Source organism: Babylonia areolata, chromosome 31 (assembly GCF_041734735.1).
Source record: "Babylonia areolata isolate BAREFJ2019XMU chromosome 31, ASM4173473v1, whole genome shotgun sequence".
Classification (NCBI taxonomy): Eukaryota; Metazoa; Mollusca; class Gastropoda; order Neogastropoda; family Buccinidae; genus Babylonia; species Babylonia areolata.
The window spans coordinates 24,357,411-24,371,797 of NC_134906.1; the positions used below are offsets into that span (position 1 = coordinate 24,357,411).

Below are 14,387 nucleotides of genomic sequence, written 5' to 3' on the forward strand. Positions count from 1 at the left end.
GCGCCTGAACCCCCTTCGTGTGTATATGCAAGCAGAAGATCAAATACGCACGTTAAAGATCCTGTAATCCATGTCAGTGTTCGGTGGGTTATGGAAACAAGAACATACCCAGCATGCACACCCCCAAAAACGTAGTATGGTTGCCTATATGGCGGGGTAAAAACGGTCATACACGTAAAAGCCCACTCGTGTGCATACGAGTGAACACAGAAGAAGAAGATGATTTGTGCCAACAGATGTGTCACAAGGTGACAAAGACCATGACAGTGTTTTGTTGTTGTTGTTTTATTGATGTCAACAGGTAAGACAGATGTGTTGGGGGGGGGGGGGGGGTGTTTTTTTTATTGATCCAGCAAGTATGGGCAAGGTGACACAGACCATGACAGTGAGTGGGGTTTTTTTTCATTGATGCCAACAGGTGTGGCACAAGGTGACACAGACCATGACAGTGAGTGTTTTTTTTTTCATTGATGCCAACAGGTGTGGCACAAGGTGACACAGACCATGACAGTGAGTGGGTTTTTTTTCATTGATGCCAACAGGTGTGGCACAAGGTGACATAGACCATGACAGTGAGTGGTTTTTTTTTCATTGATGCCAACAGGTGTGGCACAAGGTTACACAGACCATGACAGTGAGTGGTTTTTCATTGATGCCAACAGGTGTGGCACAAGGTGACACAGACAGGTTTGCTGCCCTACCTGACGGAAAATGTGGATGACCTGGGTGAGGTCCTTAGGTATGTCATGACATTTCTTCTCTTTCAGTTTTTTTCGTTGATACGACAATGATGATGATGACATGGATGCTTACAAAACACCTATCATCGATCGGACACCAAGCTCTAAGCGCATTACAAACACGGAGTCATTTGCACAACAGGCTGCCTACCTGGGTAGAGCTGACTCACAGCTGCCATTAGGCGCTCATCATTCGTTTCCTGTGTCGTTAAGTCCGGTTTGTCTTGAATACATGCACACTCATAGAGACATGTAGCATTTTTATGTGCGTGACAGTTTTTTGTTTATTTACCCTTGCCTTGTAGGCAGCCATACATTGTTTGTGGGGGTGTGACAGCGCCTGGTGGGTAAAGGGTGGAGATTTTTCCAATCTCCCATATCAACGTATGTGCAGACCTGCTAGTGCCTGAACCCCCTTCGTGTGTATACACAAGCAGAAGATCAAATACACATGTTAAAGATCCTGTAATCCATGTCAGTGTTCGGTGGGTTATGGAAAACAAGAACCTACCCAGCATGCACATCCCTGAAAGCGGAGTATGGCTGCCTACATGGCAGGGGGAAAAAGTGGTCATACATGTAAAAGCCCACTCGTGTACATACAAGTGAATGCGGGAGTTGCAGCCTACGAACGCAGAAGAAAATCCCTGCAGGGGTACAAAGCGGTCATTAATGTAAAATGTTACATGTCTGAGTGAGTGACTGACTAAATGACACAGGAAACGAATGATGAGCGCCCAAAGGCAGCTGTCAGTCGGCTCAACCCAGGTAGGCAGCCTGTGGTGCAAATGACTGTGTTTGTAAAGCGCTTGGAGCTTGGTCTTTGACCGAGGATAGGCGCTATATAAATATCCACATCATCATCATCATCATCAAAATTCATAACAAGAACTGAACATGATCAGTCAAAGGTAGATGCCAAGTGGACATTAGTTCAGACATTCAGAACTCTGTCAAAGTAATAAATGATTATTCAAGACATCCTCAAAGGATGTATACATTTCTGGTGGATAATGTTCAGTGAGTTTGGTTTTTTTAGAGACCAGTTGTCTTGTTCTTGAGCACTGGGCTAGTATGGTGACAGACATTGACTTCTTTTCTGCATAAACACAGAATGCTTTGGCCGAATTAATTTGTGTTCAGTGTGAATAGAACAGAATAGATTTTATTGTCATGAAACCTTAAGGTTTATAAGTCACAAGTGCAGTGGTAAATAAATGAATGAATGAAAAATACACAATTAATTCATCAATTAACGCAATAAATTTGAACAGCATTCATAAACAAATTTTCCCAATCTTGTTTGTATGTATTCATCATCTGTTAGCATCAACTGACTGGGAGTATTTCCTGTGTTGTTCAAATTTTGAATATCTTTTAAAAATTATTCCCTTAAGGCTTTATATTTAATACAATGATCAAGAAGATGGATTTCGTCTTCCAGTATGTTACACTTGCTGCACAATCTGTCTTCTTGTGGAATATTCAAGTATCTACCCTTCTCAGTCTTTAGGTCATGCACGCTTATTCTGAGTTTTGTTAAAGCTTGTCTGTGTTTTGTATCTGATATATTTAAAAGATAGGTTTTAGTTTTGTACTTTGCAACAATCGTATTATAAAATTTTAGCTTTAATGTTTTTTCTCTTTTATCTTTCCAGTGTTTGATATATTCATTTTCTAATTTTTGATATACCACATATTTCAGTCTATGTACACTGAATGTGAATAGGTTTTTCCAAATGTGATCAAGGCCTATGATTTCGAGTATCTTTCTAACAAATATCAAGCATGGGGAAGTTGAATGAGTGACATGGTATTTCTCAAAGCTCTTTCTGTTCCTCTTGACTCGGTACGTCTGTCAGGTTTGATTTGTCTATATGCCGTGTGTGTGTGTGTGTGTGTGTGTGTGTGCAGTGGACGAGGATTGAACTCTGGCTCCCTAGGGTCGATACAGGCAGGGACGGAGTGCACTCAGGCACGATACCCTCTCACGCTGGCCATTCTGGATATGCTGACCACCCTTGTGGAGGTACTGATTGTGTTTGTGAGTGTGTGTGTGTGTGTATGTCCATGTGTATGGGTAGTGTGGGTGTGGGTGTGTTTGTCCATGGGTGTCAGTAGTGTATATGTGTGTGTGTTTATCCATGTGTCATTGTGTGTGAGTAGTGTGTGTATGTATGTTTCTCTATGTGGTAGTAGTCTTCAGTTTAACATCTTTTCATTTTAAGTGATATTCGACAACAATCAAAAAAAAGTGGAGTGGGGGAGAGAAGTGTATGTGTGGAGGAGGGGGGATAGGAAGAGTGTTTGTCCATGTGTGTGGGTGAAAAAGTTAATGATAATGTCCAGTTTTCAGACAATTTATCAGCACTTGATGATAATGGTGACATGTTGCAGACGTTTTCCCAGGACTTTATGGCAACATGTTGCAGACGTTTTCCCAGGACTTAACGATAATGGCAACATGTTGCAGACGTTTTTTTTCCAGGACTTAGTGATAACGGCAACATTTTCCCAGGACTTAATGATAATGGCAACATGTTGCAGACGTTTTTCCAGGACTTAACGATAATGGCAACATGTTGCAGATCTTTTTCCAGGACTTAATGATAATGGTGACATGTTTCAACAGCACATGTTAAAAACATTTTCCCAGGACTTAATGATAATGGCAACATGTTGCAACAGCACATGTTACAAACATTTTCCCAGGACTTAATGATAATGGCAACATGTTGCAACAGCACATGTTACAAACATTTTCCCAGGACTTAATGATAATGGTGACAGGTTACATTTTCTCAGGACTTGATGGTGACATGTTGCAAATGTTTTCTCAGGTCTTCTTCTTCTTCTTCTTCTGCGTTCGTGGGCTGCAACTTCCACGTTCACTCGTATGCACACGAGTGGGCCTTTACGTGTATGACCGTTTTTACCCCACCATGTAGGCAGCCATACTCCGTTTTCGGGGGGTGTGCATGCTGGGTATGTTCTTGTTTCCATAACCCACCAAACGCTGACATGGATTACAGGATCTTTAACACGCGTATTTGATCTTCTGCTTGCATATACACACGAAGGGGGTTCAGGCACTAGCAGGTCTGCACATATGTTGACCTTGGAGATCGTAAAAATATCCACCCTTTACCCACCAGGCACCGTCACCGTGATTCGAACCCGGGACCCTCAGATTGACAGTCCAACGCTTTAACTACTCAGCTATTGCGCCCGTCTACAGTTTATGAATGAATCTGTTTGAATACGTTACGACAGAAATGTGACAAGAAGCATGGTCAAAGTAAACAGAAAACTAAAGCTAATAATGGTTGTTATTATAAAATGAAAGGCATCTTGAGAAGTAGCCAAAAATAGTCACTGAATAAGTTCAAAATTCTTTCATCAGAACAGCGATGTCCACGACGAAATTTTAGCCTTTTGGTGACCTGGAATAAACAGTAAATGGAGACATGCACGCGTACATGATTCTGGTTAGAAATAACTGGGGAAGCTCCACAGAAATCCGATGAAAGTGGGTCTGTAAACCTTCCCTTATGGCGACATGTTGCAGACGTTTTCCCAGGACGGTATGGAGGAGGAGTTGCTGGCCTGTCTGCTGCACATTCTGAAGGAGGTGTTCCCCCTGTTCCGGAAATGGCGCTACGCTCAGCCTGCCCACAGAAAGCTGATTGGTCAGTGTGTGGTGCTCTGTGTGTGTGTGTGTGTGTGTGGTTCTGTGTGTGTGTGTGTGTGTATGTTTAGTTCTCTGTGTTTGTATATTTATGTATTTTTGTAGCTCTGTGTGCATGTGTGTGTAGCTACGTTTGTGTGTGTTTGTAACTGTGTGTGTGCGTAGTAATGAGTGTGTTTGTGTGTGGCTGTGTGAATGTGTGTAGTTCTCTGTGTGCATATTCATAGGTGGGTTTTTTTTGGTGATTTTTTGTTTGTTTTGGGGGTGTTTTTTTGTTTTTTTTTTATTGTTTAATTTTTTTGTGGATGTTTTCATTGTTTTTTTCCAATGTGACATAGGTACGTGTGTGATGTGGGTCACAGTAGTGTCTGAAGCCTATGGATGTTTTTTTTTTTTGTTTTTTGTTTTGTTTTTAACACATTTGTGTGACATAGGAATGTGTGCGTGATGTGGGTTGTCACAGGGCAGCAGTGTCTCAAGCTGTTCCACAACGTGCTGAACCTCACCGGTCTCCGCTCCGCTGGAACACAGCGTCGCGAGCCATCCTCCCCCAGGTCAGTGAGTTGTTCTCTCCCCTTCCTCCCCTTCCCAGGTCAGTGAGTTGTTCTCTCCCCCTCCTCCCCCAGGTCAGTGAGTTGTTCTCTCCCCTCCTCCGGGTCAGTGAGTTCTTCTCTCCCCTCCACCAGGTCAGTGTGTTGTTCTCTCCCCTTCCTTCCCCAGGTCAGTGAGTTGTTCTCTCCCCTCCTCCCCTTCCTTCCCCAGGTCAGTGAGTTGTTCTCTCCCCTCTTTCAGGTCAGTGAGTTGTTCTCTCCCCTCCTCCCCTTCCTTCCCCAGGTCAGTGAGTTGTTCTCTCCCCTCCTCCCCCAGGTCAGTGAGTTGTTCTCTCCCCTCCTCCCCCAGGTCAGTGAGTTGTTCTCTCCCCTCTTTCAGGTCAGTGAGTTGTTCTCTCCCCTATTTCAGGTCAGTGAGTTGTTCTCTCCTCTCCTCCCCAGGTCAGTGAGTTGTTCTCTCCTCTCCTCCCCCTCAGGTCAGTGAGTTGTTCTCTCCCCTCCTTCCCCTCAGGTCAGTGAGTTGTTCTCTCCCCTCCTCCCCCTCAGGTCAGCGAGTTGTTCTCTCCCCCCCTCCCTTCCCAGGTCAGTGAGTTGTTCTCTCCCCTCCTCCCCCAGGTCAGTGAGTTGTTCTCTCCCCTCCTCCCCCAGGTCAGTGAGTTGTTCTCTCCCCTCCTCCCCCAGGTCAGTGAGTTGTTCTCTCCCCTCCTCCCCCAGGTCAGTGAGTTCTCTCCCCTCTTCCCCCAGGTCAGTGAGTTGTTCTCTCCTCTCCTCCACCAGGTCAGTGTTGTTCTCTCCCCCCCCCCTTCCCAGGTCAGTGAGTTGTTCTCTCCCCCCCTCCCTTCCCAGGTCAGTGAGTTGTTCTCTCCCCTCCTCCCCCAGGTCAGTGAGTTGTTCTCTCCCCTCCTCCCCCAGGTCAGTGAGTTATCTCCCCTTCTCCCCCAGGTCAGTGAGTTGTTCTCTCCCCTCCTCCCCAGGTCAGTGATTTGTTCTCTCCCCTCCTCCCCAGGTCAGTAAGTTGTTCTCTCCCCTTCCTCCCCCAGGTCAGTGAGTTATCTCCCCTCCTCCCCAGGTCAGTGAGTTGTTCTCTCCCCTCCTCCCCAGGTCAGTGAGTTGTTCTCTCCCCTCCTCCCCCAGGTCAGTGAGTTATCTCCCCTCCTCCCCAGGTCAGTGAGTTCTCTCCCCTTCCTCCCCCAGGTCAGTGAGTTGTTCTCTCCCCTCCTCCACCAGGTCAGTGAGTTGTTCTCTCCCCTCCTCCCCCAGGTCAGTGAGTTATCTCCCCTTCTCCCCCAGGCCAGTGAGTTGTTCTCTCCCCTCCTCCCCCAGGTCAGTGAGTTATCTCCCCTTCTCCCCCAGGTCAGTGAGGTGTTCTCTCCTCTCCCCCCCCCCCCCAGGTCAGTGAGTTGTTCTCTTCCCCTCCTCCCCCAGGTCAGTGAGTTATCTCCCCCCCCCACTTCCCAGGTCAGTGAGGTGTTCTCTCCTCTCCCCCCCCCCCCCCAGGTCAGTGAGTTGTTCTCTTCCCCTCCTCCCCCAGGTCAGTGAGTTATCTCCCCCCCCCACTTCCCAGGTCAGTGAGTTGTTCTCTCCCCTCCTCCACACCCCCAGGTCATTGTGTTGTTTTCTTGTCCCCCCCCCCCATCTCCCCCTCTCCCGCCCCCCTTCCCAGGTCAGTGAGTTCTCTTCCCTCTCCTCGAGGTCAGTGAGTTGTTATCTCCCCTACAACAGCAGCGACAGGGAGTGGACACCTAATGGTAACGCATCCACTTTGGACGGGAGAGAGATACTGAGCATGCAGGATGCAATCCTACACTCACCAGAATTTTCTCCCCCCCTCCCCTCTGCTAGACCATGAATGTTGATCTGGATGCTAGTCATTTGGATGAGATGATAAACCAAGGTCCTGTGTGTGCAGCATGTACTTAGCACACGTAAAAGAACCCACGGCAACAGAAGGGTTGTCCCTGGCTGGAAAAGTCTTGGATCATAGTTGGAGGCAACTATCGTACAGTTTATCTCTGTGTGTGTGTGTGTGTGCAGGCCGACGGTGCATGAGGTGTGTGTGTACAGCCTGCTGTTCACAGAGGCGGGGCGAGCACTTATGGAGATCGTTGCCACAGGAGTGGACAACGTGGAGACTGCTCTTCTGCAACAAGGAAGGTAAATCACTTTGTAAACGCCCCAGTGTCTAGCAAACGCCCACCAACCCCCCTCCCCCCACCAGTTTGCATAGTGAAATATGCGTTGGACTGTCAATCTGAGGGTCCAGGGTTCGAATCACGGTGATGGCGCCTGGTGGGTGAAGGGTGGAGATTTTTACCATCTCCCAGGTCAACATACCTGCAGACCTGCTAGTGCCTGAACCCCCTTCGTGTGTATATGCAAGCAGAAGATCAAATACGCACGTTAAAGATCCTGTAATCCATGTCAGCGTTCGGTGGGTTATGGAAACAAGAACATACCCAGCATGCACACCCCCGAAAGCGGAGTATGGCTGCCTACATGGCTGGGTAAAAACGGTCATACACGTAAAAGCCCAGTCGTGTGCATATGAGTGAACACAGAAGAAGAAGAAGAAGAGTTCCCTTTCTTTTTGGTTTATGCACACGTAGGGGCATGAAAACCGTTTTATTGAGAGGAATTTTGATGTCAGAGCAGTGCTCAGACACAGGGCTCAGTGAGTTCAATAAGTGATGCAATATGGAAGAACTATTGACGTCACAATAAATCATTATTATGATCCCCAACAGAGAAAGGAAAGACAGGATCGACTTAGAGGTAGAAAAAAACGAACGAATCGAGAGGGGCCGAGTCGAAACGAGTACACAGAATGTAAGAATAATATACAGACAAGCCGCATGCAGCAAAATAAGGCCAAATGAATATGCTTAATAGCCAAAAAAAGCATAAGACGAGACAGAGCTAAAACCTGACAAGATGGCGTGGAGAGCCTTGGCCAAAGGAATGATTCAGCACTTATAGCTTTTAGAGGCGTTTGATTGGCTAAGAGCGGACCGGGCAAGAAGGGGCGTTTTTTCACTGTTAGCCGCGCAAAATTTGGCCAAGCAGAGCAAACCGATAGGCCTAGTTTGCATCAGTTTGACATGGTAAGTATATGTATCACCAAACATGGAGTATAATACAAACTCCTCCTTTATGTCATTGTGTACAGCAGTGTTGTAACAGATAAAAAAAATTAAGTTTCATTCTGCTACGTAAATCTGTTTGGTGTACAGCAAGGACGCAAAATGTCAGGTGAGGGTGAAACATTGAGCGTGACAACTTGGTTTTAGCGGATGATGAAGCGCACGCAAGCTTAAGGAGAGTTCTTCGAAGAAAGTGGAGTAAGCGGAGAAGCTTTGTAACTTTCCTAGAATTGCTGTATTGCAAGACTTTATTGAAGGGCCCTTGTAACGGAGATGACTTTCACTCCACCCCTCTTGGGCAGCTTGACGGAGGGTGGAGGGGTGGACCTGATCAGGCTGATCCAGCTGGCGCTGTCCGTCCTCAACCGCCTGCTCCTGCTGCGCTCCCCCAGCCTCCCCCCCTCCCCCGTGGAGCAGGCGTTGTCGTGGCAACCCACGGGGCGGCAGAGCCAGCACGTGGTTGCGACGATGGCGCAGTACATCTACCATCGCCACAACCCCAAGCTGCCCACGCTGGCTACCCAGCTGCTCAAACGTCTGGCACTGGTGGGTGTGTGTGGTTTGTTTGGTTTGTTTTTGGGTTTGTCTTTGGTTGTTGTGGTGTTTTGGGGGGGTTTATCTGTGTTGTTCTGTTGTTTTGGGGGGTTATCTTGGTAGTCGTGTGGTTTGTCTTGGTTGTCGTGTTGTTTTTGGGCGGTTATCTTGGTTTTTGTGTGGTTTGTCTTGGCTGTCATGTTGTTTTGGGGGTTACCTTGGTTGTCGTGTTTGTTTTGGACGGTTGTCTTGGCAGTCGTGTTGTTTGGGGCTTATCTTTGTTGTCATGTTGTTTGGGGGTTTATCTTTGTCATGTTGTTGTGTTGGGGTTTGTCTTTCTTGTCTTGTTGTGTTGGGGTTCTTCATTGTGATCGCTGGGGTTATCTTTGTTGTAGTGTTCATCATTGTCATTGTTAGGGTAATCTTTGTTGTCGTGTTCAACATCATCATTGCTGGGGTCATCTTTGCTTTTGTGTTCATCATTGTATCATTGTCATCGCTGGGGTAATTTTTGCTGTGGCATTCATCATTGTCATCGCTGGGGTTATTGTGGTATTCATCATTGTCGTTGCTGGGGTCATCTTTGTCGTGGTATTCATCATTGTCATCGCTGGGGTCATCTTTGTTGTGGTGTTCATTATTGTCATCTCTGGTGTCATCTTTGTTGTGGTATTCATCATTGTCATTGCTGTGGTCATCTTTGTTGTGGTATTCATCATTGTCATCGCTGGGGTTATTGTGGTATTCATCATTGCTGGGGTTATCTTTGTTGCTCCACAGATTTCTTTGCTGATGAGTTTGTGTGCCTCTTTTCTGACAGCACCAGACAAATATTGTCATCACTGGGGTCATCTTTGTCGTGGTGTTCATCATTGTCATCGCTGGGGTCGTCTTTGTTGTGGTGTTCATTATTGTCATTGCTGGGGTCGTCTTTGTTGTGGTATTCATCATCGTCATCGCTGGTGTCATCTTTGTTGTGGTGTTCATCATTGTCATCGCTGGGGTCATCTTTGTTGTGGTGTTCATCATTGTCATCGCTGGGGTCATCTTTGTTGTGGTGTTCATCATTGTCATCGCTGGGGTCATCTTTGTTGTGGTGTTCATCATTGTCATCGCTGGGGTCGTCTTTGTTTTTGTGTTCATCATTGTCATCGCTGGGGTCATCTTTGTTGCTCCACAGATTTCTTTGCTGATGAGTTTGTGTGCCTCTTTTCTGACAGCAACCAGACAAATATTAATTGAATACTATCAAGAAGAAGAAAATTTAGTATGTGTGTTTGACTCTGTGTGTGTGTGTGTGTGTGTGTGTGTGTGTAGTGCATTCATGCAGACGTGTACACAGACTATTTTTGTGTACATGTGTTTTACAATTGTTGTCAGAAATGCTGTCGCAGGGAGAAATAGGAGAATAGAAATGTTCTGTTCTGTTTTGTTTTGTTTGTTGTTATTTAACATAGTGCATGTGTGTGTTTGCATACACCATCTGTCTTATAAACCTTGTCAAGGTGAATGAATGAATGAATCTTTATTACTAAGTGTACTGGGGTCACAAGGAATATTGGGGGGGGGGGGTGGGGGGGATAGTACATAACAAGGTACAAACACAAATCGAAAGTCATAACAAACACAAATACAGTAGAATTTAGGATACATACATTTGCATAACAATACAAGAACTTGTGCACACTCACACATGCATGCGCGTGCGCACACACACACACACACATGCACATGCACATGCACATATACACACACACGCTCACATACTCACACACTCACACTCGCACACACACACACACACACGCGCGTTTGAACAGAAGCCGCATATTACATGTGGATGGGGCTGATGACTAGATCTTCAGGTAAATGGTTGTTGATTGCACTGTTCTATTTGATCATACTGGATTTGTTCGAGAGACAGGGCATTGACTGCTTTGGGGGAAAAGCTATTGGCGAAGCGATTGGTTTTCGTCCTTATACTTCTGTACCGTCGACCAGAGGGAAGCATCTCGATAATCCCAAAAGCTGGAAGATTTCATTGACTATCAAAATTGACAGTCTGTTTGACGGGCGCAATAGCCGAATGGTTAAAGCGTTGGACTTTCAATCTGAGGGTCCCGGGTTCGAATTACGGTGACGGCGCCTGGTGGGTAAAGGGTGGAGATTTTTCCGATCTCCCAGGTCAACATATGTGCAGACCTGCTAGTGCCTGAACCCCCTTCGTGTGTATATGCAAGCAGAAGATCAAATACGCACATTAAAGATCCTGTAATCTATGTCAGCATTCGGTGGGTTATGGAAACAAGAACATACCCAGCATGCACACCCCCGAAAACGGAGTATGGCTGCCTACATGGCGGGGTAAAAACGGTCATACACGTAAAAGCCCACTCGTGTGCATACGAGTGAACGCAGAAGAAGAAGAAGACAGTCTGTTTGTTTATATGGCATGTGTCAAAGACTTTGACGTATAATGTTTATATGCCCCCAGGGGTACACAAGATAAACTGCTTGCCTTGCCTTGCCTGATTCTGTGTGTGTGTGTGTGTCAGATGTCACCAATGTCGATTTTGGCCTGCCTGGGGAACGACGCTGAGCCCATCAGAGACATCTACCTGACTCGCCTCCAGGCCTTGTCAGAGGTACGCTGCTTCTCTTTATTTAGTTGAAGCGAGAATTATTTGTAGTTTGTATTTGTATTTCTTTTTATCACAGCAGATTTCTCTGTGTGTGAAATTCGGGCTGCTCTCCCCAGGGAGAGCGTGTCGCTACACTACAGCGCCACCCATTTTTTTTGTATTTTTTCCTGCATGAAGTTTTATTTGTTTTTCCTATCGGAGTGGATTTTTCTAATGAATTTTGCCAGGAACGACCCTTTTGTTGCCGTGGGTTCTTTTACGTGCGCTAAGTGCATGCTGCACACGGGACCTCGGTTTATCGTCTCGTCCCCCCGAATGACTAGCGTCCAGACCACCACTCAAGGTCTAGTGGAGGGGGAGAAAATATCGGTGGCTGAGTTGTAATTCGAACCAGCACGCTCAGATTCTCTCGCTTTCTAGGTGGATGTGTTACCTCTAGGCCATCACTCCACTGTATTATTATATACAGACTTGTGTGTCTGCTGTTCTGCTTTCCAATCCACAGGACCCAGACATCTTTCTGTCCTTGTCACTGTTTACACTCACACAAGAAATACCCGCTTTTCTTCTGACTGTTCTTTTGAAACTTCCTCATGACGGGCGCCATAGCCGAATGGTTAAAGCGTTGGACTTTCGATCTGAGGGTCCCGGGGTTCGAATCATGGTGACGGCGCCTGGTGGGTAAAGGGTGGAGATTTTTACGATCTCCCAGGTCAACATATGTGCAGACCTGCCAGTGCCTGAACCCCCTTCGTGTGTATACGCAAGCAGAAGATGAAATACACGCGTTAAAGATCCTGTAATCCATGTCAGCATTCGGTGGATTATGGAAACAAGAACATACCCAGCATGCACACCCCCGAAAGCGTAGTATGGCTGCCTATATGGTGGGGTAAAAACGGTCATACACGTAAAAAGCCCACTCGCTTATATACAATGTATGAATGTTGGTGAATGTTGTCACTCACACCATGTCACTGTGTTGTTTGACCAGGACTTGAGGCTGAAGGTGGCGATACTGGAGCTGTTGTCCGTGTGCGTGGAGACACAGCCAGGCCTCATTGAGATCTTCTTCGACGTCCAGGTCGGGCCCAGCGAGTCTGCAGATGGAAAGAAGGTCACTTTTTTTTTTTTAATTCAAGTATTTTGGGGGGGGGGTTTGTGCAAGTTACTGCCACAGTCATCATCTTTCGTGTGTAATATTTGAAGAAGGCCTCATTGAGATCTTCTTCGACGTCCAGGTCGGGCCCAGCGAGTCTGCAGATGGAAAGAAGGTCAATTTTTTTTTTTTTTTATTCAAATATTTTTGAGGATTTTTTGTGCAAGTTACTGCCACAGTCATCATCTTTCGTGTGTAATATTTGAAGAAGAAGACGAAAGCTGTACTTTTTCGACAGTAGGAAGACATAATTTTTGTGTAGCTGTGTGGCAGGCATATGTAAGTCATACGCAAGCTTTTTGGCTTTGACAGTGCATTGTGTCTCTCCAGCTAGGAGGCAAGTTTGCACTGGGTCTTTGCGCCGCTGCCTTAGGGGCTAGCTGGCCTTTGAGTACCATCCCCAATACTGACTGTCGTGAAGAGAGAGAGTGGGGGTGTGACTTTGGCAAGACATTCTCCACTATAATCAAATTCTAGCCCAAATAGTCAGGACAGCAGTTGCCTGCACTGATGTCCTGATGGTCTTCGTCAGGCCCCCATCATTAGAGTGATGGCCTAGAGGTAACGCGTCCGCCTAGGAAGCGAGACAATCTGAGCGCGCTGGTTCGAATCACAGCTCTGCCGCCGATTTTTTCTCCCCCTCCACTAGACCTTGAGTGGTGGTCTGGACGCTAGTCATTCGGATGAGACGATAAACCGATGTCCCGTGTGCAGCATGCACTTAGCGCACGTAAAAGAACCCACGGCAACAAAAGGGTTGTTCCTGGCAAAATTATGTAGAAAAATCCACTTCAATAGGAAAAACAAATAAAACTACACGCAGAAAAAAATTTTTAAAACGGGTGGCGCTGTAGTGTAGCGACACGCTCTCCCTGGGGAGAGCAGCCCGAATTTCACACAGAGAAATCTGTTGTGATAAAAAGAAATACAAGTACAAATACAAATTGCGGAACAAACTGCCAGAAAAAATAGCGACATTCTGCCTCACTGATTTCGTTGCTTTGAAAATGTGTCTTTTCCCGCATCAGTAAATTTTTCAGTCCTGCTGTTGGTTTGGTCTGGGTCTGGACGTATGTTTTGTGTAGAGGAAGCTGTCTGCCATTTGTGTGTGGAGGGGTATGTGTGAGTGTCTGTGCATTCAATGTATGTGTGAGACATTACACGGCGGTTTCTTTGAAGACTTTGTTTCGTGATGTCCCTCCGTGGGCGCTGATAGACTTCTTAAAAGAAGTGAACATTTTTAACCAGATTTGAAGGTTTTAAACTATGGAAGTTTTTTTTTAACTTTGGAGTGGAAAGTTTGAAGTGGTGACTCGTTTTAATTGTTTGTTTTTTTATCCTTGTAGTAGTTATTAACGCGGCGATAGCCTTGAGATGGCCTTAGTGGTAGGCGAGGCTCTAAGCACCATAATTTCATTTCATTTCATGTGTGAGTGGTGTGTAACAGGGTCGTGTTGCTGTGTTTTCTAGAGGGCGTCATGAGTGGTTGGTGTGTTTTTCTGTGTTCAGTTGTGCAGGTGTATTGTTGCAAGTGTTTCTCTATGAGTGGGAAGGAAGGGGGGGTGATCGTGGGGGGTGGCGGGGGGGGGGACGTAGGGAGGGTGGAGATGATGAGGGAGGATGTGAAGCGCTTTGAGCAGTATTTCTGGAAAGACGCGCTGTATAAATGTCCATTTCAGTTTCGGTAGCTCAAGGAGGCGTCACTGCGTTCGGACAAATCCATATACGCTACCCGACATCTGCCAAGCAGATGGCTGACCAGCAGCGTAACCCAACGTGCTTAGTCAGGCCTTGAGAAAAAAAGAAAAGAAAAAAAAGTAAATAAATAATAGATAAATACATAAAAAAAAGATAAATACATAAAAAAAAAGAACTACTACTACTAATAATAATATGTATAAGGCGCAAAAGCTTGATAAAGTCAACCATAAGCGTA

General features: G+C 46.1%; 2 protein-coding genes across 2 annotated transcripts in view; one reads left to right on the top strand and one right to left on the bottom strand.

Moving 5' to 3' along the window:
• The window catches only part of LOC143276315 (nucleoporin NUP188-like), a 115,932-nt gene that overhangs the window by 52,630 nt on the left and 48,915 nt on the right, over positions 1–14,387 (top strand). The window contains exons 23-30 of the mRNA XM_076580820.1: positions 663–739; positions 2,655–2,769; positions 4,309–4,429; positions 4,892–4,982; positions 7,014–7,133; positions 8,422–8,665; positions 11,206–11,295; positions 12,287–12,409. Of these exons, the coding sequence (XP_076436935.1) occupies positions 663–739; positions 2,655–2,769; positions 4,309–4,429; positions 4,892–4,982; positions 7,014–7,133; positions 8,422–8,665; positions 11,206–11,295; positions 12,287–12,409 (981 nt within the window). The remainder of the gene's footprint in view (positions 1–662; positions 740–2,654; positions 2,770–4,308; positions 4,430–4,891; positions 4,983–7,013; positions 7,134–8,421; positions 8,666–11,205; positions 11,296–12,286; positions 12,410–14,387) is intronic.
• Positions 1–14,387, bottom strand: part of LOC143276316 (galactoside alpha-(1,2)-fucosyltransferase 1-like) — a 294,798-nt gene that overhangs the window by 5,667 nt on the left and 274,744 nt on the right. The window lies entirely within an intron of this gene.